Genomic DNA, 27,883 nt, shown 5'->3' with positions numbered 1-27,883 from the left:
GGGAGAGGAGATGAGAGAAAAGAACACTGATTTTTTACTTTTCATGCAATGAGGAATTATTGCAGACTTTTGAGCAGAGAAGTAACGATCTAACTTGTTTTAAAAGGATGGCTCTGGCTGCTGTGTAAGACTAGGAGGCAGCAACTGCGGCTGAAAGACCAGTTAGGAGACAGCTCTATAACCCAATAATAGCAGGTCCTCCAGAAATATTTGTTGTTCAAGTCATCCTGGATCGATCCTCTGGCCCTAAAGTGTATTTTGATGACATCTAGCTAAATTTTATTGAGGTATCTGGGTGAAGTTCTTTGTATTATTCTTGTAACTGTTCTTTAAGTATGAAATTGTTTCAAAGTAAAATTAATCCTTAAAAGTTTGTTGCAGAATGGCACCCACAAGCATACATTTCTTCATTTATTCAATTAATATAGTACCTGTGACCCTGGAGAAGGGCATGGCAACCCACTCCAGTATTCTTGCCTGGAGAATCCATGGATAGAGGAGCCTGGCGGGCTACACTCCATAGGGTCACAGAGTTACACACGACTGAAGTGACTTAGCAGGCACACACCTATGATATAAATGAAACATGTAAGATTCCTGCCCTATGGGTAATACATTCTAATAACAAAAATAAATGAGCAAGAATTAATTGCAAAGTATAATTCATGGTAAAAAGGGAGAAAATGGGGTGCCACGAGTAAGAAAAATGGAATAGAAGAGGCCTATGTTATGTTGGCAACATATGGACATCAGGTGTGCAGACTCTAGCACCAAATGGCTAGAGTTCAAACCCAGGTTCTAATACTCCCTGTGTGACTTTGGCAAAGTTATCTATCCTTTCTGTGCTCCAGTTTTCTCAGGTCCAATGTGGAGATAATAACAGTGCTTGCTTCATAGGGAGCGAATAAGAATACTTACCTTCTCCCTCAATATGTGGAGGAAAAAAGAATACTTATCTTCTAGGCTTGTACTGAAGTTTAATAGAGTTGGTATATAGAAAGGGTTTAAAACAATGTTGTGTACAGTGAGTGCAAGGTGTTAGCTCTGAATATTGGCTGAGCAGAAAAGGTCTTTCTAAAGAGGTACCATATAAGACTTTAAGCAGGAGACTTCCTTGGTGGTCCAGTGGCTAAGACCATGCTCCTAATGCAGGGGCCCTGGTTCCATCCCTGGTTAGAGAACCAGATTCCACACACCACAACCCAAGATTCATATGCCGCAACTAAAGCTCTTGCATGCCATGACGAAGATAGAAGATCCTGCATGCTGCAACTAAGACCTGGTACAGCCAAATAAATAAACATTTTAAAAAAAGATGACCATGACTTTGGGTGGGGAGTATAGAGATAATAGGCTCAGAATTTTTTGAAGAAAAAAAAAAATCCCAAAAGAGGAAAAGATGTTATTGGTGTTTGACTTTTCTTTTTTTTTACAGTCCTCTTTGAAAAAACTGACATTTCACTTTTTATCTTTGAACCTCAGTAGCTGGGAATTAATCCTATTCAAGATTTCTCCTCAGGGACTTCCCTGGTGGTCCAGTGGCTAAGACGTCACACTCCCAGGGCAGGGGACCCAGGTTCACTCTCTGGTCCTCTGGTCGAAGAACTAGTTCCCGCATACTGCAACTAAGACTCTGCACAGGCAAATAAATAAATATTTTTTAAAATTAAAAAAAAGGTTTCTTCTCAGAATTGGAAAGGGAGAAAAACAGGGAGATGGATATGAACATTCTTTAAAACAATAAAATGCTTGAAAGGAAGGTGCCATGAGCCTCATTGCTTCCCTTGTTGATAAGTCAGTGAACGGGTAGGTAATGAAGGCAGATGGTATCCCCTTCCAGTGAAAATAAGAGGCAGTCCTCACATTACCAAATTGTCTGGCAGTTAGAAGCTCCCTCCTGGCAGACTCACCTCATTCAGAAAAACTCACTCTTGACAGTCTCAGTGTTGGATGAGTTCTTAGAAGAGTTGACGGGCACACTGAGTGGTTTGCGACAGAGAGTACAGAGCTTGCTGACTGGAATATGTTCTTAGTCTTCCTTGCACAAAACAGGAGATCTGGGCTCCTGGTTCTGCCATTTCAGTGGGTTAGTCATTTTAACTTCTCTGGGCCTCAACTTCCAGTTTACAAATAGATCTCAAAAGTTCTCTCCAAAAAAAAAAAAAAAAGTTATTTCCAACCTTTCTGAAATGTAATTTCTAGTCTGAAAGCACAGGTCCCACAATGAAAACTGGTTGTATCAGGGTGGGAGGGAGGCTCAAGAGAAAGGGGATATATGCATACATATATTAATAGCTGATTCACTTTGTTGTACAGCAAAAACTAACAGAACATTGTAAAGCAGTTATACTCCAATAATAAAAAGAAAACTGGTTGCTATTTTGCCCACAAACCTCTTCCAATTTTTCTTGTTTATGTGCAACTCCAGCATGGCACCTTGAAACAGATTTATCTCAAAGACACAAGGAACACCAGAGCAATTTGCAGCTATGAGCAGAAATCTCCATCTACATGCACATGGACATATGGCAGGGCCAACCTGGCCTTTAGTTTTGTTTCCTGAAGGAGAGAAGGAAACTCCTCTTTGGCAGTCATGGAAATTCCTCCATTAATAAGGGAACTCACAAAGACTCCAGGTGTTTGGAATAGATACATGAGCTGTAGAGAGAGCTGCAGACTGCAAATTCCATTTTGTCAATAAATTTTTGCTGGAAGGACTTCCCTAGCAATACGCTGGTTAAGAGTCCACGCTTCCACTACAGGCGGCATCGGTTCAGTCCCTCAGGGAACTAAGCTCCCACATGCCACAAAGTGTGGCCAGTAAATAAATATGTCTGTTACAGATTCTAGTAGCAAAAAGATTTACCAAGCTGGTCTTTCACCTGTACTATTAACTCTCAACTACTCCCTCTTTGAGGTAGATAATTTACTATTTCCATTTTAGACATGAAGAACCTAGAGCTCAGAGAGGATAATGAACTTGCCAGATGCCAAGTTCAGATGGTTAGCACTGGAGCCTGGATGTGACCCCAAGTACGTCTGTCCGCTTCCCACTCTGCTAGCATAGTTTGAAGCTCTGTACCACAGGAGCTTCTGTGGTTTCCTTCCTTAGCTGTTTTCTTCCAGTTCCCAGGATATAACTCAATCTTCCTGATTGTGGGTTTCTCAGGAACATAGACACAGTTGAACCAGCTCTCCAGTTTCTGGAAAACCACCGGCAACCTGTGGTTATGAAAGAGACCAACAATAATGCAGATGAACACTTCTAACTCAGGACTGGTGTCTAGAGTTCATTTACAGCTAGGAATAGCATTACATTTTACAGACACTTTCGAATTGTGGTGCTGGAGAAGACTCTTGAGAGTCCCTTGAATGCAAGGAGATCAAACCAGTCATTTCTAAAGGAATCAACCCTGAATATTCATTGGAAGGACTGATGCTGAAGCTCCAATATTTTGGCCATCTGATGCAAAGTGCCAACTCATTGGAAAAGACCCTGATACTGAGAAAGATTACGGACAGGAGAAGAAGGGGGCAGCAGAGGATGAGATGGTTGGATGGCATCGTGGACTCAATGGACATGAGTTTGAACAAACTCTGGGAGATGGTGCAGGACAGGGAGGCCTGGCATACTGCAGTTACAGGGAGGCAGAGTCAGACACGACTCAGCGGCTAAACACTGAACAAGCTCTGTGTCAGTCACTGGGCACTAAGCACTTTATATACATTAGCTCGTGTATTCCTCACCATAGCCTTGTGACAGAAATCTTATTAGCTCCATTTTACAGACCGGTGACAATGGGGCCAAAGAAGAGTAACTTCCATGAGAATAGATACTCTTCTTGATGAACTTTTTGTTCCTTGCACTTTTTATGAATGTACCTAGTTATTGGTTTTTCTGTTTCATCTCCCTCCCTCCTTCCTTCCGTCTCTCTCTAGTTAAGACTGTAAACTCCAAGAGGCCAGGGGGCAAGTTTGCCTGGTTCAGCACTGTTGTTGTTCGGATGCTCATTTGCAACCCCATGGACTGCAGCAAGCCAGGCTTATCTGTCCATCACCAACTCACCAACATGCTCAAACTCATGTCCATTGAGTCAATGATGCCATCCAACCATCTCATCCTCTGTCCTCCCCTTCTCCTCCTGCCCTCAATCTTTCCCAGAATCAGGGTCTTTTCCAATGAGTAGGGTCTTTTCCAATGAGTTGGTTCTTCGCATCAGGTGTCCCAAGTATTCCAGCTTCAACTTCAGCATCGGTCCTTCCAATGAATAAATATTCAGGGTTGATTTCCTTTAGGATTGACTGGTTTGATCTCCTTGCAGGTTCAGCATAGTGCCTGCCAGAGTTACAAATGCTAATTGTGGAATGAGTCAGCTTTTTAAAGCGCCAAAGCTTGAATTGGCCTAAAGATCGCGCAGAGAAATTTACACCCGGGAAAGCACCCTCAACTCTCCCTTTCAGAAACCATTTCTAACAACCGCTGGAAATGAAAATATCCTAGCTCCTTTAAGATAGCCCATGGGGATTTGGGTCACCTAAACAGATGCCCAACCCCTGGCGTTTCGCTTGGAAATCGTTTCCAAGTAGCCCTGCCTTATTTACTCCGCCGGGGAGGTAGGGCCCGCAGGAAGACCTGGCCAGTTCAGCTCTGGAGAAATACACAAACAGGTCTTCACCTGGGACACCAGGACCCCTTACGCTCCCTTCCAAGGGCGCGCCCCGGGGACCCAGTCCTCCAGGCTGGGAGCGGTTGGCCGCCGCGCTCTTCCGGGGTCTGGAGGAGGAGCGAAGGTCTAAGACCCGCCCCCACTGGGGCGGAGCCACGGCCCAGGACTGGCCTAAACCGTCGCAGGTAATGCAGTCTGGAGCTGAGTCGGGGTGCTCCGGGACCCCGGTTGGAGGCGATCCCGGGCGGGGGCGGCTGCATCTTTTAGGGGAATGGAGCTAGGCCGGGTAGAAAACGCCGGGTAGACCTCCTCAGGCTCCGGCCCAGCCACACTGACGGACAGGAACCAGCCGGTTCTCTCCTGACCCTGTCTCCTATCGCTTATCGCTGCCACGCGGGGATGGGACTGGGGGATGGGACTGGCAGGGGCTGCTGCGGGAGGTCCCGGGCCAGGTGAAGTTTATGCCACTGAGCTTTGGGCTTTGGGAACAGCAGTTAGTGGCTTAGGCTGAAGGTTGGATTTATCCATTCACGTCCCGGAAATGTTATCTATTTTCTTTCATCATTCACTCATCCCTCACTTCTGCTCTATACCGGGCACTAGTTGGTTCTCTGAATGCATCGGAGAGGCCCAGCTCCCTTGGAATTTAGTCTAGAATCTAGTCTAGAGACTTTTAAATAGATAATTACATTAAGGGTGATCCTGCAATTACGATAGCTTAATGGATACCTTCGGATGGAGAATAACTTGAGAATGTAAGAGGAAAGGAACAAATAAAGGAAGGTTTCACTAAGGATGGGACAGTTGAACTGGACTTTGGAGGTTAACTAGGACTTTGCTAGTTGACCAGAAGGGAAGGGACATTTCAGGTAAGGGAAGCAGCCTAAGATGCAAGTTATGAAAGACATTTCAAAGGAACAAATATAGTAAGAACAGCTCAATATAGCAAGAAATTTAGAGTTGAACTCCTGAAAAGGTTGAGACCAGAAGGCTTTGAATGTCATTCTGGGGCCAAGAGTTATCCTAGAGTTTGGTATTTCTCAGCTTTTTAAAGTGTTTTATGTTTTGATAAATATAAATACCTTATGACCTCCAAAATTATTTTGATATATGCCATTTACCCATGAAAACCATAGACACAGAAAACTTCAAGCAAAAAAAATTCTCTAATTGGATTAAGAAAATTGTGTTATTGTTGCCTTCCAAATGTAAGTTTTTATCAAAAGGTTGGTAGTGCTTCAGTTCTGGCCCTAGAAATGGGTATATCAACAGGAAATTTTTTAAAATGGGAAGTAATCTCTGTGTGTTAGGTAGAAGATAATCGTCAATGTCTAAAGAGTGCCTTTCTGTCTTATGCATAGGACATCATGAAGCAGCTGCCAGTCTTGGAGCCTGGAGACAAGCCCAGGAAAGAAACATGGTCTGTAAGGAAGGATTCAGACAGAGAAACACATGAGTTTTTGTTTCATTTATAAGTAGTTTACTAACATATTTGATCATCTATGAAAAACAGTAGAGATAAAACTGTCTGCAGTTTCTGGTAATTAGACTCAAACTGTCTGAGAAGGTCTTCGGAGGAAAGGTAGTGGGGCAATAATTATCACAGAGCAGATGTTGATTTTATTAGAATCCATTTACCAAGACGAGTAAGACACTGGCCATCTGGCATCCTCAGCTCCAGCACTGTGTCTTCCCCCTAGCTGTGACTCATTTTTTAAGGTTTTCAGGGAATTAGATTAAACTGGCTTCACTGTTTCTTGAGTGCTTGTTCAACTCACCCTTCATTCAACAACTAACACTGGCCTGACGGGCAGTTACGGTGTAGATGCTGAAGGTACAAAGGTGAATGAATAGTCTCAGTGTGGGGGCGGCTGCAGACTAACGTGGTGATGGTGATGAAAAGCGATCAGTGCTGAAGCAGGGCTCATAGAGGGCTGTAGAGAGGAGGCAGTGCTTCTGCAGGACCTTGGAGGAGAGCCTTTGATCTGCCTTCTCTGTGTTCACTTTTGCCCTCTACCCATCAAAAATCTGATCATGGTATTCTCTGGATTAAAAGCCTTTTGTTCCTCTGTGTTGGTCTTAGAATAGAAACCAGAGTCCATAAAATGACCCGCTGGGCCCTGCATAATCTGTCCCTACCTACTTTTCCAACTTTACGACCCCCTGCTCACCCTTTGTTCTCTTTCTCTTCCTTTAACGTGGTTTGCACTCTCCCACTGAGGAACTGAACAGGCTGGTCCTTCTACCTGGATCACCCTTTCCCCCCATCTTTTGTCCCTTTCTTTACCCAGCTATTAATAACTTCTACTCATACTTCAGATCTCAGTTAAAATGGGGCTCCTTTAGGAAGTCTTCTGTGACCACTCTTGTCCCCACCCAACTCTCCTTACAGAGGAGGGACCCCCTGTGATATGTTCTCATACTGTATATCCAGTTATCCTTTATAGCACAGTTGAAATGAAGTGGTTATTTGTGAAATTACCTGTTTAGTGTTTTTCTTCCCAACTAGTCTGGCAGGGCTATGAAGCAGGGACTTCTTTTGTCTTATTCACCATGTAGCTGGAGGGCTGTGTGCCCTTGAATAAGTTATTTAACCTTTCTAAGCCTCAGGTCCGTAGCTGTAAAACTCTGATGATAACGGTACTGTCCTCAAAGGGGTTTTGTACAAGTTGAGTGAAACCAGAGTTGTAGCAAAGTTAGCGGTAGGCATGGTACATGGTTAGCAGTCATTCGGGCAGTAATGTGATACGTGAATCTGGACATCAAAAGAGAGATCTGGAAAAGAAACAGACTTTGAAATCACTGATGAACATGTAGATAGGTGGTAATTGAAGCCATCAGTACATATAGAATTGATCAGATAAGCAAACCTAGACTAAGACAAAGAATCCATGGGGGTTTGGAAGAAAGCTGGAGGGAAAGGAGTCAGAGAAGGAAACAGAAAGTGCAGCCAGACAGGTGGATAGAGAACCAAAAGGAAAGAGTGGGGAAGCCAGGCCAGGAGAAAGGTGCGAGAAGGAGGGAAGAGCCAAGAGTCCCAAATGCCAGAAAAACAGCTACAGAATTTTCTTTTCCAACCAGAAAGGTTGAAGTGTCTGCATTCAGAATAACTTTACAGAATGGAATGAATGGATCCTGTATTTGATTTTTCAAAGAGCTAGCTTTGGCTTCCATCAGGTCAAGCTTTATGAGTAATCTGGAAAAGCTCTTAAAATTCAATGAAGGATGGAGAATATTACTTGGCAGAGGGAAGCATTACTGGCTAGTGGTGGGAGCTTTGGTGCTGTTGGTTCTCACGTGATTATACATAAAGCTCCGGCTATCATTTACTAAGTCGTTCCCTGCTGTGTAACAAGAGTGCATCTCATTCTTCACAGGTATAATTATTGCTGTCTTCATTTTACAAATGAGGAAACTAAAGTGACTTCTAAAGGGGCATACCTGGAGAAAGCATGAGAACTAGGACTTGAACTAAGTCTGTCTGAATGGGCAAGCCGTGCTCATAAGTATCATCTTGTGCCAGGACATACCATTGAACATTTCTGTGTATCAGTTTCTGCCTCTACCACATGGGGACAATAACTAGTCCAGGGCATCCTCAGGAGGTTAATGTGAGATGAAAGTAGGGACAGAAGTAAAAAATCAAAGGTTATGTGCAAAGGGACGGTACTGTTGTTAATCAGAAAAATGCTGCTTTGCTAGGTATTATTTTAAAAGTCTGTGTGTATAAGACCCTTCTCTCTGGTGACTGTTCCATGAGGAGTGCAAAGAACACACTGCTGCATTTATTCTCTGCTCAGGCCTCCTGAATATATCCTCCCTTTGGCAGGTACACCCTGACCCTGGTTGGAGACAGCCCCTGTGCACGGGTTGGTCACAGCTGCTCATATTTACCCCCTGTTGGTGATGCCGAGAGAGGGAAGGTCTTCATTGTTGGGGGAGCAGATCCAAACAGAAGCTTCTCAGATGTGCACACCATAGATCTGGGTAAGACCAGCAGTGGAGGGGACTTCCCTGGCGGTCCAGTGGTTGGGACTCCAAGTTTCCGCTGTAGGGAACATGTATTTGATCCCTGGTGGGGGAACAAGGATACCTTGCCATGTGGCATGGTTAAAAAAAAAAAGACCAGAAGCTACAGAGCAAGTGCCCTTTGGCTAGAGAGCAGGGCTTTGTGCTGTTGGCCATGATCATTCCTAAGATTATTAGTTCAAACATGTACACTACCATATATAAAATAAGTAACCAGTGGGAAATTACTGTGTGTGAGCTCCTGGAGCTTACTCAAACTCATGTCTATCAAGTTGGTGATGCCATCCAACCATCTCATTCTCTGTCATCCCCTTCTCCTCCTATCTTCAATCTTTCCCAGCATCAGGGTCTTTTCAAATGAGTCAGTTCTTTGCATCAGGTAGCCAAAGTAGTTGAGCTTCAGCTTCAGCATCAGTCCTTCCAATGAATATTCAGGACTGATTTCCTTTAGGATTGACTGGTTTGATCTCCTTGAAGTTCAAGGGACTCTCAAGAGTCTTCTCCAACACCACAATTCAAAAGCATCAATTCTTCAGCGCTCAGCTTTCGTTATAGTCCAACTCTGACATCCCTACATGACTACTGGAAAAATCATAGCTTTGACTAGATGGACCTTTGCTGGCAAAGTAATGTTTCTGCATTTTAGTATCTTGCCTAGGTTGGTCATAGCTTTCTTCCAAGGTGCAAGCATCTTTTAATTTCATGGCTGCAGTCACCATCTGCAGTGATTTTGGAGCCCCCAAAAATAAAGTCTCTCACTGTTTCCATTGTTTCCCCATCTATTTGCCATGAAGTGATGGGACCAGATGCCATGATCTTCATTTTTTGAATGCTAAGTTTTAAGCCAGCTTTTTGACTCTCCTCTTTCACTTTCATTAAGAGGCTCTTTAGTTCTGCTTTGCTTTCTGCCATAAGGGTGGTTTCATCTGCATATCTGAGGTTATTGATATTTCTCTAGGCAATCTTGAATCCAGCTCATGCTTCATCCAGCCTGGCATTTTGCATGACATGCTCTGCATGTAAGTTAAATAAACAGTGTGACAGTATACAGCCTTGACGTACTCCTTTCCCTATTTGAGACCAGTCTGTTATTCCATGTCCAGTTCTACCTGTCCCTTCATGACCTGCATACAGATTTCTCAAGAGGCAGGTCAGGTGGCCTGGTATTCCTATCTCTTTCAGAATATTCCACATTTGCTGTGATCCACACAGTCAAAGGCTTTGGCATAGTCAATAAAGCTGAAGTAGATGTTTTTCTGGAACTCTCTTGCTTTTTCCATGATCCAGTGGATGCTGGCAATTTGATCTCTGGTTCTTCTGCCTTTTCTGAAATCTAGCTTGAACATCTGGAAGTTCAGGGTTCACGTACTGTTGAAGCCTGGCTTGGAGAATTTTGAGCATTACTTTACTAGCATATGAGATGACTGCAATTGTGCAGCAGTTTTAACATTCTTTGACATTGCCTTTTTTTGGAATTGGAACGAAAACTAACCTTTTCCAGTCCTGTGGCCACTGCTGAGTTTTCCAAATTTGCTGGCACGTTGAGTGCAGCACTTTCACAGCATCATCTTTTAGGATTTGAAATAGCTCAACTGGAATTCTATCACTTCCACTAGCTTTGTTCATAGCGTTGCTTCCTAAGACCCACTTGACGTCACATTCCAGGATGTCTGGCTCTAGATGAGTGATCACACCATCATGGTTATTTGGGTCATGAAGATCTTTTTTGTATAGTTCTTCTGTATATTGTTGCCACCTCTTCTTAATATCTTCTGCTTCTGTTAGGTCCATACCATTTCTGTCCTTTATTGTGCCCATCTTTACATGAAATGTTTCCTTGGTATCTCTAATTTTCTTGAAAAGATCTCTAGTCTTTCCCATTCCATTGTTTTCCTCTATTTCTTTGCACTGATAGCTGAGGAAAGCTTTCTTATCTCTAATCACTATTCTTTGGAACTCTGCATTCAGATGGGTATATCTTTCCTTTTCTCCTTTGCCTTTAGCTTCTCTTCTTTTCTCAGCTATTTGTAAGGCCTCCTCAGACAACCATTTTACCTTTTTGCATTTCTTTTTCTTGGGGATGGTCTTGATCACTACCTCCTATACAATGTCATGAACCCCTGTCCACAGTTCTTCAGGCACTCTGTCTATCAGATCTAATCCCTTAAATCTATTTGTCACTTCCACTGTGTAATCATAAGGGATTTGATTTAGGTCATACCTGAATGGTTTAGTGCTTTTCCCTACTTTCTTCAATTTAAGTCTGAATTTGGCAATAAGGAGTTCATGATCTGAGCCACAGTCAGCTCCCTGTCTTGTTTTTGCTGACTGTAGAGAGCTTCTCCATCTTTGACTGCAAAGAATATAATCAATCTGATTTCGGTGTTGACCATCTGGTGATGTCCATGTGTAGAGTCTTCTCTTGTGTTGTTGGAAGTGAGTGTTTGCTATCACCAGTGCGTTCTCTTGGCAGAACTCTGTTAGTCTTTGCCCTGCTTCATTTGTATTCCAAGGCCAAGTTTACCTGTTACTCCACGTATCTCTTGACTTCCTACTTTTGCATTCCAGTCCCCTATAATGAAAAGAACATAGTTTTGGGGTGTTAGTTCTAGAAGGTCTTGTAGATCTTCATAAAATCATTCAGCTTCAGCTTCTTTAGCGTTACTGGTTGGGGCATAGACTTGGATTACTGTGATATTGAATAGGTTTGCCTTGAAAATGAACAGAGATGATTGTGTTGTTTTTGACATTATATCCAAGTACTGCATTTTGGACTCTTTTGTTGACTATGAGGGCTACTCCATTGCTTTTAAGGGATTCTTGCCCACAGTAGTAGATATAATGGTCATCTGAATTGAATTCACCCATTCTAGTCCATTTTAGTTCACTGAACATCACTGAAAAGTCCCTAAAAACTCAACAGACTCCAGGAATATATCCACCAAACTAAGCCGCCCTTGATTTGGGGCAAAGAGTCCATTTGAAGCCCTGGACAGCCAGCCACTCATTTATCAGATGTTTCTCTAGGAGACACTGATTCCTTCACCTCTTACATCCACATCACCAAATCCTAAACATCTCTATTTTCATCCATGTCTTTCCATTTGCATGGCTACTACTGTGGTCCAAGCCTCAGTGTCTCCCAGCTACACTCTTAAAACAACCTTCTTACGGATCTGCCTGCTTCCAAACTTACCCCCTGTGCAGTGCATTTCCAGTACTCAGGTGAGTATTTGATAAAATATAAGTCTGATTATGTCACTCCTCAGTTTCAGGCCTTCCCCAGCTTCATCTCCTGGCTCTCCGAAACCGCATTTGCTCCACTGAATATCCTTTGGTTTCTTGAACTCTGTTGGTCTCCAAGCCTTTGCATATATTGTTCCATCTGCTTGGGACACTTTTCCTTGTCATCTGACTGCTTTCCATCTTTCCGACCCCAGGTTAAATGTCACTTCCAGGGACTTCCCTGGTGGTTGAGACTCTGCTCTCTTAATGCAGGGAGCACGCATTTGATCCCTGGTCAGAGAACTAAGATCCCACATGCCAGCGTGGAACGGCCAAAGTACATAAATAAACAAAAATGAATGAAAGAAAAGTCACTTCATTAGGAAGCTTGCCCTGGTATATCTGGACTAGTTTAGGTACTGCCACTGAAAAGGGGCAACTCTTCTGTTTTTCGTCTCTATTCCTGTGCCACCTCCTGACACACCTTCAGTACTTGCCTTCTGACTGACAAATATGTGGGGATTTTTTCCCCACAGCAGATAATTCTGCAACACCAGCTGGATGTCCTACAACTCAGCTCAGTTCTATCTGGGGTTAGACTCCAAGCCCACAGGTGAAGGGCTCAGACCCACAAGATTCTCCCTGCTCCCTTTCAGATGCCAATCACAAGGCCACAGGCAGTTCTGACCAACCCCTTTAAATGGGAGGGTCCCCTGACACCCTCCTCTGTTCAGTTCAGTCGCTCAGTCGTGTCTGACTCTTTGCGACCCCATGAATTGCAGCACACCAGGCCTCCCTGTCCATCACCAACTCCCGGAGTTCACTCAGACTCACGTCCATCGAGTCAGTGATGCCATCCAGCCGTCTCATCCTCTGTTGTCTCCTTCTCCTCCTGCCCCCAATCCTTCCCAGCATCAGAGTCTTTTCCAGTGAGTCAGCTCTTTGCATGAGGTGGCCAAAGTACTGGAGTTTCAGATTTAGCATCTTTCCTTCCAAAGAAACCCCAGGGCTGATCTCCTTCAGAATGGATTGGTTGGATCTCCTTGCAGTCCAAGGGACTCTCAAGAGTCTTCCCCAACACCACAGTTCAAAAGCATCAATTCAAAAAAAAAAAAAAAAGGCATCAATTCTTCGGCACTCAGCCTTCTTCACAGTCCAACTCTCACATCCATACATGACCACAGGAAAAACCATAGCCTTGACTAGACGGACCTTTGTTGGCAAAGTAATGTCTCTGCTTTTGAATATGTTATCTAGGTTGGTCATAACTTTTCTTCCAAGGAGTAAGCGTCTTTTAATTTCATGGCTACAGTCACCATCTGCAGTGATTTGGGACCTCCCAAAAATAAAGTCTGACACTGTTTCCACTGTTTCCCCATCTATTTCCCATGAAGTGATGGGACCAGATGCCATGGTCTTCGTTTTCTGAATGTTGAGTTTTAAGCCAACTTTTTCACTCTCCTCTTTCACCTTCATCAAGAGACTTTTTAGTTCCTCTTCACTTTCTGCCATAATGGTGGTGTCATCTGCATATCTGAGGTTATTGATATTTCTCCCAGAAATCTTGATTCCAGCTTGTGCTTCTTCCAGCCCAGCGTTTTTCATGATGTAGTCCGCATAGAAGTACATAGACACCCTCCTCAGCTTCCATTAATTTCTGGTTAATTTCCTCAAGAGGCCACCAAGCTCAGGAAAACAGCCAAACAGAAGAGATGCTTAGAGCAAAGTATGTGGGGAAAGGCACTCCTGTGCCCCGTCCAGGTGCCCTACCTTTGCAACACTTCCATGTATTCACCAACCCGGAAACTCTGAACCCTGCCTTTTTTCTGGAGGAGTAATTGATTACATTAAGGCCGTTGGTGATTATCAACCTCCATCCGTCTCCTCTCCCCAGAGCTGGGGGTGGGGTTGTCTGTGGCTGAAAGTTCTAACCTTGTAGTCTCACGCTTTCTTCCCCTGGCAACCAGCCCCCATCTTTAGGGGCTTTCCAAAAGTCACCTTATTAACATAAACTCAGGGACTTCCCTGGTGATCCAGTGGTTAAGACTTTGTACTTCCAGTGTAGCAGGAGTGGGTTGGATCTCTGGTACGAGAAATAAGATTCCACATGCCTCATGGTGTGGCCAAAAAACCCCCATAAACTCAGGTGTGGTTAACAGGGGGTTTGTCATCAATAACAAAAGACACTTACCAGTCTTATTACTTAGGTCATCACAAAGGTTTTCAGAGCTCTTTGCCTAGAACAGATGAAGGTCAAATATATATTTCCTAACATAAATGACAATGACACAATCACTCTCTGTGTTTCCATAGCATCCTGTACTTTCTGATCTTTATCCCTCTTCACAACCCTGTTCACATGGGATTGTTTCCTTGTTTATCTTCCCTACCAAAGTATAAGCTCCTTGGAAACAGGGAACATGGTTATAAATATGTATTTTTTTCTTTTTTTTGCCCTGCCATGCAGCTTATTGAGCCTGGCTCACGGCAGTGAAAGCATCACATCCTAACCTCTAGGCTATCAGAGAACTCTCAACATCGTTATACTACCTCTCATTGCATCCCCAGCCATTATCATAGCACCCGGCACAGAGTAGGTGCTTTATAAGTATTTGGATGAATGAATGAACTAACAAGTGACTACTGTGTACTACATAATGGCAAAAGAAAACTGGTGTGGTGTTGTTCAGTTGCTAAGTTGTGTCTGACTCTTTGTGACCCCATGGACTGTAGCACACCAGGCTTCCCTGTCCTTCTCTATCTCCCAGAGTTTGCTCAGTCTCATGTCTGTTGAGTTGATGATGCCGTCCAACCATCTCATCCTCTGTCGCCTCCTTCTCTTCCTGCCCTCTGTCTTTCCCAGCATCAGAGTCTTTTCCAGTGAGTCAGCTCTTTGTTTCAGGGGGCCAAAGTACTGGAGCTTCAGCTTCAGCATCAGTCCTTCCAATGAATATTCAGGGTTGATTTCCTTTAGGATTGACTGGTTTGATCTCCTTGCTTTCCAAGGGACTCTCAAGAGTCTTCTTCAGAACCACAGTTCAAAAATGTGTTGTTAACGTGTTTTATTAGGTTCCTGTAACATGGGTGTTATTGTTTTGATCTTAGTTGTGTATCAACCACATGTTCAGGAGTCTACTTGTAAAACTTGAAGTTGTTTGGCCTCTGTTGTAGTCTTGGAAGATCTGACATCAGTAGGCCTGGATGTCTGCATGGTGACAATTTTTTGCAACTGACCTGCCGGGTTCCCATTCTCCACAATTTCCTCCAATTCTCTGTAGGCATTTGAATTTCTACACACTGTACTAGGATTTCAAAGGTAAATTAAATCTCTTTCATCTCTCAAGAAGTTTACCATCTAGTACAGTTATAATTCTGTTGCGACTTGTTACTACTTTTGTGACTCTGGCTAAACCACCTAAACCATCTGGGGTTCAGTGTCCCGTAATAACTCGCTGCACTTGGCACTTGTAATGATCTAACAAGACAATGCCTGTGAAGGCCCTATGTGAGTGGTTTACTAATTAAAATCACTAAGAAGTCAGGTATTAATAGTCTGTGGAATTGTTTTAGCCAGAAGTCCTTTACCTAGAGGTAATAGAAACTGTCTTCACCAACCAAAAAAAATTAAAAAACCTAGAGAGAGAATCCATGGGCAGGGAATTTGGCCTAGCCTCTGGAAAGAGTGGAGGCGGGACTTAGAAAGCTGACAAAAACTGCCTATTTTCTCCCTTATTCTGCAGGGAGATGGGGGAAATATGTTTGTTTGTTTGTTTTTTCAGTTTGACCGAACCAGGTCTTAGTTGAGGCATGCAAACTCTTGGCTGTGGCATGTGGGATCTAGTTCCCCAACCAGGGATCGAACCCAGCCTCCTGCTTTGGGAGCTCAGAGTCCCAGTCATTGGACACCAGAGGAGTCTCTAGGGGGATCTGCTCCTTTATGTAGATGTTTCATTCTTCTCTTCTCCACACCGTGGCTTTCTCTGCTTCTCCACATATGGTAGAAGATGGGCGCCCAAACCCAGAAATCTATTTGAATTCCAAATTCTTGGGGGAGAGGCTCTGATGGGCTCGTCTTGGGTCTGATGACTACCTTTGGCCCTGTCAGCTAAAGCTAGGAAGTCAAGGTGTAGTATAACCCAGTCTCCTGGGATCTATCTCTGGGATGGGGAGATGGGGCAGGTCCCATCAGATCAGATCAGATCAGATCAGTCGCTCAGTCATGTCTGACTCTTTGCGACCCCATGAATCGCAGCACGCCAGGCCTCCCTGTCCATCACCAACTCCCGGAGTTCACTTAGACTCACGTCCATCGAGTCAGTGATGCCATCCAGCCATCTCATCCTCTGTCGTCCCCTTCTCCTCCTGCCCCCAATCCCTCCCAGCATCAGTCTTTTCCAATGAGTCAACTCTTCGCATGAAGTGGCCAAAGTACTGGAGTTTCAGCTTTAGCATCATTCCTTCCAAAGAAATCCCAGGGCTGATCTCCTTCAGAATGGACTGGTTGGATCTCCTTGCAGTCCAAGGGACTCTCAAGAGTCTTCTCCAACACCACAGTTCAAAAGCATCAATTCTTCGGCGCTCAGCCTTCTTCACAGTCCAACTCTCACATCCATACATGACCACAGGAAAAACCATAGCCTTGACTAGACGGACCTTTGTTGGCAAAGTAATGTCTCTGCTTTTGAATATGCTATCTAGGTTGGTCATAACTTTCCTTCCAAGGAGTAAGCGTCTTTTAATTTCATGGCTACAGTCACCATCTGTAGTGATTTTGGAGCCCCAGAAAATAAAGTCTGACACTGTTTCCACTGTTTCCCCATCTATTTCCCATGAAGTGGTGGGACTGGATGCCATGATCTTCGTTTTCTGAATGTGGAGCTTTAAGCCAACTTTTTCACTCTCCACTTTCACTTTCATCAAGAGGCTTTTGAGTTCCTCTTCACTTTCTGCCATAATGGTGGTGTCATCTGCATATCTGAGGTTATTGATATTTCTCCCGGCAATCTTGATTCCAGCTTGTGTTTCTTCTAGTCCAGCATTTCTCATGATGTACTCTGCATATAAGTTAAATAAACAGGGTGACAATATACAGCCTTGAAGTACTCCTTTTCCTATCTGGAACCAGTCTGTTGTTCCATGTCCAGTTCTAACTGTTGCTTCCTGACCTGCATACAGATTCCTCAAGAGGCAGGTCAGGTGGTCTGGTATTCCCATCTCTTTCAGAATTTTCCACAGTTTATTGTGATCCACACAGTCAAAGGCTTTGGCATAGTCAATAAAGCAGAAATAGATGTTTTTCTGGAACTCTCTTGCTTTTTCTATGATCCAGCGGATGTTGTCAATTTGGTCTCTGGTTCCTCTGCCTTTTCTAAAACCAGCTTGACCCCATAGAATACGGTTTATGGACAGGCCGACAGCCCCCAAAGTGTCTGATGTAAAATGTTCTGGAGGTTGACCACATTCCCTTTAAGTGATCTGCTGGTTGTTCACTTACACTTTTAACCCCTTTTTCCTTTTTCACCCTCCCCCAAGTTTGTCAGCCACTATAAACCACTGGCAGCCCCAATCTAGGAACTGGGTGAAATGTTTTCTAGGAACACACCAGTGGGATTTAGCCACCTCAGAGGGCCTCCTGCCCCGGTACGAGCACACCAGCTTCATTCCCTCCTGCACACCTCACAGCATCTGGGTGTTTGGAGGGGCCGACCAGTCAGGAAATCGAAACTGCCTGCAAGTTCTGAATCCTGGTAAGTAGCTGATGGTTATTTTATTTACAAAAATGAATAAGTAAATCCAATTTCCATTCCTGTACCAAAGTCCCATTTGGATTTTACTGACTGATCCATTTAACCTTTGCTAACCTCATAGAAAAAGAGACATTTCCACTTCGAATAGAATCTGAAAATCATAAATGATATTTTGTTTTCCTCCTAAGTTCCACAAAGTATCAACTTCTGAAAAGTCAAAGCTGAAAGAGACTTCAGAAAACAGTTATGCCAAGTGGGCAACCTGGTCTAGCGACGGGGGGTGACTTTCCTAAAGTCATCGGGGAATCAGAGCCGTGAGCAGGCTCGAATCCGAGTCACTCTATCAGAGGTCTCAAATGGGGGTGATTGTGCCCGCCAGGAGATAATTGGCATGTTGCACCTTGGGGCAGGGCATCTAATGTGTGGAGGCCAGAGATGCTACCATACATCCTGTAATGCAGTGGTCCCCAACCTTTTTGGCACCAGGGACTGGTTTTGTGGAAGACAAATTTTCCATGGACAGGGGTGGGAGCGGGGTGGGGTCATGGTTTGGGGATGATTCAAACTTATTACATTTATTGTCACTTTATTTCTATTATTATTACATCGGCTCCACCTCAGATCATCAGGCATTAGACCCTGGAGGCTGAGGACCCCTGCTATAATGCATAGGGCAGCCTCTCACAATAAAGAATTGTCTGGTCTAGAATGTCAATAGTGCCAAAGTTTAGAAACCCTGCTCGAGATCCTCTTAGTATGTTTCTTTTAGCCAAAAAGTACAAAGTTCCTGACTCGTCTCACTGGCAGTTTTGTCACAGAGGAAGCAGTTTGGGGACATCACTGCTGCAAGGATGTTGCTGAGCCACCCATGGGGGTGGACCTGACTTTCTGTCAGTTAGAAACACTTTTTTGTTGTTTTGCTCTTTGTAAATTTTTCAATATGCATTGAAAAATGTCTAAAAAGTGTAAATAAGTGGACAAAAGCCATCCACAATCCTATGATATTAAGGTTATTAATATCAATATATTAATATCAATATAAGGCTATATTGCTATAGCCTGTATATAAGGCTATTAATATTAATAACAGTTCTGTGTACTTCCTTTCTGTCTTTTCTCTGCATTTTTGTAAACCTGAGATCTTTGTATTTTACCATTACACTGTTGTGTCTTTTTAATTTCATAATTAGCACAGAAATGATTCCCTATCAACAAAGCTTTGCTAAAATCATTTTTAATGGCTGTATAACACTCAATTTTATGATGATACCATAAGTCCTCTGTTTTTTTTTTTTAACATGTAGGCTGTCTTCAGATTTCTATCATTATAAATAACAAAGTAGTGAATATCTTTGTTCAGAAGTCATTGAAAATGTATTTCAAATTATTGCCTTAGAATTCATGCCCAGAAATAAAAGAACTAGATAAAACCCTGGACTTTGCTTTTTTTTTGTTTGTTTGTTACTTTAAGGCTTTTAGTACATGCTATCAAATTGTTCTCCAGGAAGACTTTTTTTAATTTTCTTTTTTGGCCACATTGCACAGTTTGTGCAATCCCAATTCCCTGACCCAGGATTGAATCCGGTCCCAGAGAGTGAAAGCCCAGAATCCTAACCACTAGGCTACCAGGGGACTCCATCTCTAGAAGGATTTTTTTTCAACTTATCCTCTCTCCAATTGAGTTTAATAGTTCTTGTTTCACTCCTGACTGGCACTGAATTTATCATGTTTAAGCACTGCTAATTTGATGGGCAAAAGTAAAAAAACACAAACGATTGTATCTAATTGTTTAAATATGCAGTTTGTTCATTACTAGTAACCTGGACATTTTTCATGTAACAGTCAGCTCTTGCCTGGTTACCTGTGTCAACGATAGGTTTACTTGTATGACAGTTCGTCTTCTTTGTCATTCTGGGACAGTAATAATTTCTGTCTTGTTAGGTTTGGCAAGAATTAACTCACGTCTGGCTCATAGTTAACATTCAGTAATTGTTGTGGTTGATGTAGCTATGGTTTGACAGATGGAAATCAGTTCCAGAGCCCTGGCCTCTCAATTTTTCAGTGATGGCATCTATTTTAAATAAAATACAGTAAGAATTTGAAAAGCTTCTGTCAAAGAAAGTGACTTTCCACCAGATCCTTTCCTGTCCTGGAAAGTATAGTTTGACACCATGACCAAGAAATATGAATGATATAAGTGCATCATTAATTTCTTGTGTTACTAAGGCAAGTTCCTCAGTCTTAGGATTCCTTTCTGATTATTTGTGCTAGCATTTGACTTGGCAGCCACACAATCTCAATTTTATGACAGTACCATAATTCCTCTGTTTTGTTTTGTTTTTTATTCTGAAGGTTGTATGCTTTCTAACTCCTCCTAAGATCTAAAAGTTCCCCAAGATCTGTAGCTATAGAGGCAATTACATTATGCTTTGTTATTTCAGCTTTTAGTTTTTGTTGTTTGTTTTTTTTGGCTATGAAGTTTGTGGGATATTCGTTCACCAACCAGGGATCGAACCCAAGACACCTGCAGTGGAAGCCCAGAGTCTTAATCACTGGACTGTCAGGGAAGTCCCCATTATCCTTTGGATATAGGCTGAGACTTGTTTGGTCTCCAGGTTCATGTTTTGAGTCCCACACATACTACAAATGCTTCATGCACCACTTTGTATATTGAATGAAGACCTTTACACGAGACACAGAATTTCCCAGTCAAGAAATAATTCCTGGGAATTCCCTGATGGTCCAGTGGTTAAGACTTGGAGTTTTCACTGCCGTGGGCTCGGGTTTAAGCCCTGGTTGGGGAACTAAAATCCCACAAGCCATGCAGCATGGCAGAAAGGAAGGAAGGAAGAAAGAAAGAAAAGAAGTAGTGGAATGACTGTAGGAGTTTTGACAGATCTGTGTTCAGAGCCCTGCCCTACTACTCACCAACACTGTGACTGGGGGAAAGGATTTAAACTTTCTGAGCTTCAGTTCCTTCATCTGCCAAGTGGGGATACTTTCCACCTGCTCCCAGGATTGCCCGAGGATGATGGAGATGGTGGGGTGCTCAGGGCAGTGATTCTGCCCACAGAAGGTGCTCAGTTACCGCTTGTGTTTCTGTAAAATGTGTGCTTCCTTTTGAAAAAAAAATGAGCTTCTGTTCACCCGCCCAGGTTGTAGAACTTCATTCTCAAGTCAGAAGTGTGGAATATACATAGATCTTGATGTTGAAATGGAATTTGAATTCCAGCTCAGCCATTTACTGGTCATGCCATCTTAAATGAGTGACTTAATCTATCTTTGCTTCAATTCCTTATCTGTAAATGGGGGAAGAAATATTTATTTGGCACATAGTGTTTAGTGGGGACAATTACTACTACTACTATTACAACTACTACTACTACTAAGACTGTAATGATATTGTCCACTTTTTTTTAATGGCCACATATCCTGAGAAACATATCCTGCTTTCTTGCATCCAGTGGGAATGAGTTTGCTCAATGTTGGGCTCCTCTGGGTGGGCACAGGGCAGGATAGTCAGCAAAGGGGAATAGGGTGCAGAAAGGATGTTTAATGCTTCCAAAAACAAATTGTCCTCCTTAATTATACCTGTGGCTTTTCACTCGTGAGAATTTGGGTCTATCTGGACACATTCTGAGTATTGTCCCCTACCCCTCCTTGAATTTGATGGCAGGAGATCCCTGCCTAGACCTACCCTGTCCCTCTTGGGGATTGGGGTTTGCCAAGTGACCCTACCCAGCCTCAATGTCTGAGGCCCTCAGCCTGGGGATTTAGATGCCTACCTTCTCTCTGGACCAGATACCAGGACTTGGACTACCCCAGAGGTGACCGGCCCACCGCCATCCCCAAGAACTTTCCACACGTCATCGGCAGCCATTGGAGACCAGCTGTATGTCTTTGGGGGCGGAGAGAGAGGTGCCCAGCCCGTGCAGGATGTGCAGCTTCATGTGTTTGATGCAAGTATGAATGGGGTGGGAGACCCCTGGGGCCACCTCCTACCTGGTCAGGGCTGCCCTGGCCTGCAGCTTACCTGATGTAGGAAACAGATTAGAAAATGACAACCTGGCTGTGGGTCTCAATTCTAGACTTCTTCAGTATTTCTCTTAGCTGGTATCTTCTACCCATAGCTAAAATTGCATTTAAAGAGGAATAACTGATCAATTTAAAAAATGTAGACAGTATAGTTTATCAAGCAAAAGAGAAAAACGTTTCTCCTTAGGCCTTTCCTTCCCACTGCCCAGACAGAGGTAAATACTGTTAGCTATTCCTAATAGTCTAACTTCCAGATTTTTCTGTGCATTTATAAATCATATGCACATGTATATGTGAACACCTATGAATTTTCTATGAACTTTGAAATTATATGAAAACTTAAAACACATACATGAAAATACTAATTATAAATACTGTTCTGACTTTTAGTTTTGTGGGTCTAAGGGTAGATCTTAGGGGCTTCCCTGATGGCTCAGTGGTAAAGAATCCACCTGCAGTGCAGGAGACTCGGGTTCAGTCCCTAGTTTGGGAAGATTCCCTAGAGGAGGAAATGGCAGTCCACTCCAGTGTTCTTGCCTGGAGAATCCCATGGACAGAGGAGCCTGGCGGGCTATAGTCCGTAGGGTCGCAAAGAGTCGAACAGAACTGAGCAACTAAACACGCATGCATACAAGGGTAGATCTTAGTTGAAAGCGTAAACTTTGAAGCCACAGGAAGTGGACTTGGAACCAGATCTGACATCTACTTTCTGTATCACTTTAGACTAATTTCTTAATCTCTCTAGGCCTTAGTTTGCTACAAAATGGAGATAGTAATAGTGCCTAACACAAAGAATTGGAAAGATTAAATGAGATAATGTAATAGTGTATAGCCATTCTGACACATAGGAAACACCTAATAAATTTTCACTGTATTATTATTATTTCTTCATTTAATCACACATCATGGATCTCTCCTAAGCCAACAATTTCCTTGCAAAGCATATTTTTCTGTGGGCATCCTTTATTCATTCAGTCATTTTCCTATAGATTGCTGACAGTGTTACAGTGAATATATACATTAATTTATGTATGTGTTACAATGTTTAGGGCTCCCCAGGTGGTGCTAATGGTAGAGAACACGCCTGCCAATGCAGGAGATGCAAGAGATACAGGTTCAATCCCTGGGTCAGGAGAATCCCCTAAAGGAGGGCATGGTAATCCACTCCAGTATTCACACCTGAAGAATCTCATGGACAGAGGAGCCTGGCAGGCTACTGTCCATAGGATCACAAAGAATTAGATATGACTGAAGTGACTTAGCACAGCACACAACATTTAATGTGGAATAGATGCTGAGGAGTGGAATCACTGGGTCAAAATGGTATGAATATTTAATATATTTAATATTGTAAGACCTTTTGCCAATCTTTTGTCTAAGTAGTGTTTATTTACATTTCTTTCTTTTAGTAGTGGGCATTTATGAATAACGCTTTACAAATATCATGTAACAAAAATAATTTTCCTGTGTTTTTACACCTTTTTTGAAAAAAGGCAATAAGCAAAATTGAAAACTTAAAGTTTAAATTAAAATTAATACATGTCACAATACGAATTTTTCCAGAAAAAATGGACTCTGATTCTTTTAAAGCAGTTTTAAAAAAATATTGGCTTTGAATACATAAAACTGTGAGAGAAAAAATATATGTACATATATATATGCCTACATATATGTGTGTGTGTGTGTATATATATATAATTCTATAACCTCAAAATTGTTAACATTTCAGTGCAATTATGGTCCTTTTTTTAAAAATAGTAGAGATAATTCTAGATGTGCTATTGTGTCTTGTATTTTTCACTTAAGCATTTCCCCAGTAATCACAAAGTTTTCTCAGTGTTTTTATTTATTTTATTTTATTTAACTTTACAATATTGTATTGGTTTTGCCATATATCAAAATGAATCTTCTCAGTGTTTTTAATGAGCACATAATATTCTATTATGACTGTAGCAATAACTCACTCATTCACTTGTTAATGGACTTAGGGGCTATTTCTGGTTCTCCCCTATTATTAATATAAACAATACTGTGGTAAACATACTTACCACTTAAGTATGCATATGCATCAACTTTCTCAGGTTATTTCAAATTGTATTTCTTGGAACACTGAGGGCTCTGTGAACAACCTTCAGGCATGTTGTAAATGGTAATTCAGAGATAAATTGTTTGTCAGGCTTTTGTCTAAGGTAATTTTTGTAGCACTCCTTTAAGACTTTTCTGGTATGTTGAAGTGATTGATTTTCCTCAATTCTATACATGTACAATTTTGAAGATATGAAGGGTTATCAACAGGTAGAATGCATCCGCTCTATTAGGATCATACTCATATTAATAACTCTCGTACTGAGTCCTTTCTTTGTGCCTGTGCTTTACATGTATCATCTCATTTAATCCACACTTCAACCCTGAGAGGTAGGTATTACCGGGTACTCTCTTTCTCTTCATTTTATAGCTGCACTAACTGAAGCTTAGAAAATTAACACGTGCAAGGCCATATAATTATTCAGTGAAATAACCCAGTTTTAACTCCAAATCCTATATTCTAATCATTATCCTATACAACCACTTCAGGAGGCCCTGCTAACTTTAAAAGTAGTAAATTTTTTTCCCCTACTCTTCCAGCTAATCAATTAAGGATAGTGTTTTGAAAAAGAGAATACTCTGAAGGTCTGTCCCAGAAGAAGGAAGCTCACTCTTTTTAATTTTGGGGCAGTTCAAGGTTAAAGAAACTTAAGGGAGGTATTTTTTAAATTCAAAACACAAAGTGGTTCGTTAATGCCCAGTGGAAGGGGTAGGCATATTAGGTAGTGAGTTCTCTAGTCCTGGACACACATCAGCAGAGGCTGTAAAGGTTGTGGATGGAGGGAGGCCTGGGTTGGGCTGGCAAGTCACAGTGAATGACCCCCAGGCCGCTCTCTGTTCAGCGCATCTCCACTTGCTGGGAGGTGAGGCTTAGGTATAGTCCTCACATTTTTGCTTCATACTTTTGTCACCTTATGTCATGGGATTTATTTTTCCAGACACCCTGACCTGGTCACAACCAGAGACACATGGAAAACCTCCATCCCCCCGACATGGTCACGTGATGGTGGCAGCAGGGACAAAGCTCTTCATCCATGGTGGCTTGGCAGGGGACAATTTCTATGATGATCTCCATTGCATTGATATCAGTAAGTAGGGTAGGGGGCATGGGGCTTGCTTGTCTGCTTAAAATTAAATAAAATATACTTTGACTAGAGCCTTGCTCTCAACCAGCCAGTAGACTCTTTGCTAGATTCTCTCAAATGTGACCTGAATAATAATAATAATAAAAGCAAGTCTTTCCTAAGTGTTTGCCATGTATTGGGTTGACCAGAAAGTCTGTCCAAGTTTTTCTGTAAGATCTTACAGAAAATTCATCATGAATTTTCTGGCCAACCCAAGACCTATCCATTAATTCTTTCTTATCCTTCCAACAACCCTTCTCTTTCATTAAAATTCATTGTGTTTTGTGCTTCCCGAAGGACTGGATTTCTTTCAAGTTGTAGCCTTTAATTCTCTGGATAACTTTTAGAGTGTGTCTGGAGGTGGACAACCAGAACTGTCATGCTAAATTGTTAAAAAATGCTGAGAAAAGGAAAGTTAGGAATAAACATGAGTATTGTCTTTAAGCGTTTGAATGACCTCAAAAAAGTCCCGAGAGGCTGGACACTTTTGGGGTCGTTCTTCCAGACTCTGAAGTCCCTTAGGGCAGGGACTTTGTCTCTTTTTCCCTTAGTGTATTTCCATCATTGAGTACAATGTCTGGCGGGTCGCAGATGATGCGTGTATATCTGTTAAGAGTGGACAGACAGGGACTTCCCTGGTGGTCCAGTGGTTAAGACTTCACGGTTCCACTGCAGGAGGCAGAGGTATGACCCCTTGCTGGAGAACTAAGGTCCTGCCTGCCACACGGTGCAACCAAAAAAAAAAGTGGACAGAAAAACAAATGAACATAATCTGCAGTGCTCCAGACTACAGGAATTGGAACCATGGGCAGAAGGCATGAGAACTGCTGTGCAAGTATCAGGCTACCTTGCCAAACAGTGGGTTCTCTGATTTGGTGACATTGGTGGCTGGCTGACACTGGCAAGGATATTTGGCTGGACTCGGTGATTCTCCCTTCCAACCCAGTTGCTGGACCCCTGCCTTGAACTGACAGATGGAAAATATCTTCACAGGAGCATTCCTTGCAGGCAGGCAAACAGGGTTTTAATGCTTATTTTAAAAAAAGAAAGTCCTTTTCTCTTGTAGGAGGAACTATTTCCTAGCTATTTTTCCTCCTTTCCTACCCAGGCTGTTCTCTAAAACCTAAAATCCGGTGAGGTCCTGCCTCCTTTAAATGCTTGTCTGAAAAGTTGCAACTATCTGCAGAAATAGGTAGGAAATAGGCGCTGAGGCAGCACGTTACAGCGTAGAGAACACAGATCTGGGAGTCAGACCTGAGTGCGGTTCCAGCTGTGCCACCTGCTAGCTGTGGGACTTCTTCCCCCTCTCTAATCCTGTTTCTTCATCTTCAAGAACAAAGAAAGTAGGCAGAAGTGAGTAGTAGCAATTTTATGCAGCTATGAGAATAAAGTAAACCAGATTTTTGAAGTGTCTAGTCAGCACTCACAAAGTTGCAAAGTAACTGTTACTGTTTCAGACATGCATGTGTGTGCACACACACACACACACACACACCCTTACCTGCTCCTGGGCTCCTACGGAGTTAATGGTGATGGTCACCAAAGCTTAGATCACATTCCTCAGTGTGCTCTGAAGACCACCTACATCAGAATCACCTGGGGATGCTTGTTAACAACTATAGATGACTGAGCCCCCTCCCTCCGTCCCTCTCTGGACTATCCAGACAGAATTTCAAGCTCCCCCAAGGAATTTTTGTGCACGCCAAACCTTGCTCTATTATCTTGAGAACTCTTTATGAGTGAAGTTCAGGGGTTGGTTTGCAAACTGCAGACGTCTGACAGGTTCCGTCTGAAACCATTGTCTAGGCCAGGTTTTGCCCACTTTCCATCTCTTGGCAGGTGACATGAAGTGGCAGAAGCTAAGGCCCACTGGGGCAGCTCCCACAGGCTGTGCTGCCCACTCAGCTGTGGCTGTGGGGAAACACCTGTATGTCTTCGGAGGAATGACTCCCACAGGAGCCCTGAATACAATGTACCAGTATCACATAGGTGAGCAGATGTTCACTGTGGGTCTTTAAACAAGTATCACCCTTCTTTGAAACTATCACAATGCTTCGGTCTTTCAATTTGGCCACTCCACATCCAAGGCCGAAGGAATAAAAACCAGACTTTCAGGGAATGACATCATCAAAGCTGTAAGAGTATCATTAGGGTACCCCACCCCCCTGCCCCCGACTTTTCCTGTTTCTTTTAGGGCTCAGGTGATATAGCACATCACTGAACATTTTTGGAAATTTTTAACAGACTTTTTTTCTCCCCCCAAAATAGAAAAGCAGCATTGGACCTTGCTTAAATTTGAGAATTCTCCACCCACTGGACGGTTGGACCATTCCATGTGTATCATTCCGTGGCCAGGGACGGGTACTTCTGAGAAAGAAGATTCAAATTCTGCCACTGTAAACCGTGATGCTGAGAAAGGGGATTCCACTGAGAAAGGAGTGACTCAAGGTGGTGACTCACGGGAGGAAAGTCAGGCTGACACACTGCTCTGTTTTGTGTTCGGTGGAATGAATACAGAGGGGGAAATCTATGACGATTGTATTGTGACTGCAGTTGATTAATAAAACCCATGTTTTTACTGCTTTTAAATGTCAATTACTTGCAGAAAAGTTCAGTGAAACAGTTGTTTTCATATCTCCAAAATTGTCTGCACTATGTATGTATCCCTTTGGCTCTTACCTACTGTGGTAGGTGAAGAGATGAACTGGATAGCCCAGGCAGGGCAAAAACCTTAATAAAGGTTTTTTTTTATCAGCAATACGTCCAGGTAACTAACTGGCTGGTTATGAATACTAATCACAAAAATGTTGCAGATATCCTAATTGCAAGATACAACAAAAGTTGTAGAAATTAGTGAGTGGACATTCCCAAGCTGGTGTTTTAACATTTGACTGCACCAGGCCTTAGTTGCAGCATGCAGGATCTAGTTCCTTGACCAAGGATGGAACCCATGCTCCCTTCATTGGAAGCA

At 42.8% G+C, this 27,883-nt stretch overlaps 1 protein-coding gene and 1 long non-coding RNA gene across 3 annotated transcripts; one reads left to right on the top strand and one right to left on the bottom strand.

The window, feature by feature from the left end:
• Positions 1–398: 398 nt before the first annotated feature.
• Positions 399–4,795, bottom strand: LOC147362539 (uncharacterized). Its single transcript, XR_015136349.1, has 4 exons — positions 4,677–4,795; positions 3,083–3,222; positions 1,911–2,148; positions 399–568 (listed from the first exon to the last, which is right to left on the bottom strand). It is a non-coding gene; the product is annotated as an uncharacterized LOC147362539 (long non-coding RNA).
• Positions 4,796–4,808: 13 nt separating this feature from the next.
• RABEPK (Rab9 effector protein with kelch motifs) lies at positions 4,809–27,495 on the top strand. Of its 2 annotated transcripts, none has more exons than XM_086325230.1 (8): positions 4,809–4,852; positions 6,029–6,087; positions 8,497–8,654; positions 17,516–17,668; positions 21,470–21,631; positions 24,727–24,876; positions 26,752–26,901; positions 27,181–27,495. In XM_086325230.1, the coding sequence occupies exons 2-8, from the start codon at positions 6,035–6,037 to the stop codon at positions 27,471–27,473; spliced, it is 1,119 nt and encodes a 372-aa protein (XP_086181356.1). In that variant the 5' UTR covers positions 4,809–4,852; positions 6,029–6,034; the 3' UTR covers positions 27,474–27,495. The 2 variants fall into 2 exon arrangements, with proteins under 2 accessions (XP_086181356.1, XP_086181357.1); XM_086325231.1 differs by having other exon boundaries at positions 4,809–5,119.
• Positions 27,496–27,883: the final 388 nt, after the last annotated feature.

This window comes from Bos grunniens, chromosome 11 (assembly GCF_055505025.1).
Source record: "Bos grunniens cultivar Pamir isolate PY7600 chromosome 11, Bosgru_T2T1.0, whole genome shotgun sequence".
Lineage (NCBI taxonomy): Eukaryota > Metazoa > Chordata > Mammalia > Artiodactyla > Bovidae > Bos > Bos grunniens.
This window is presented reverse-complemented; position numbering and strand designations above follow the sequence as displayed.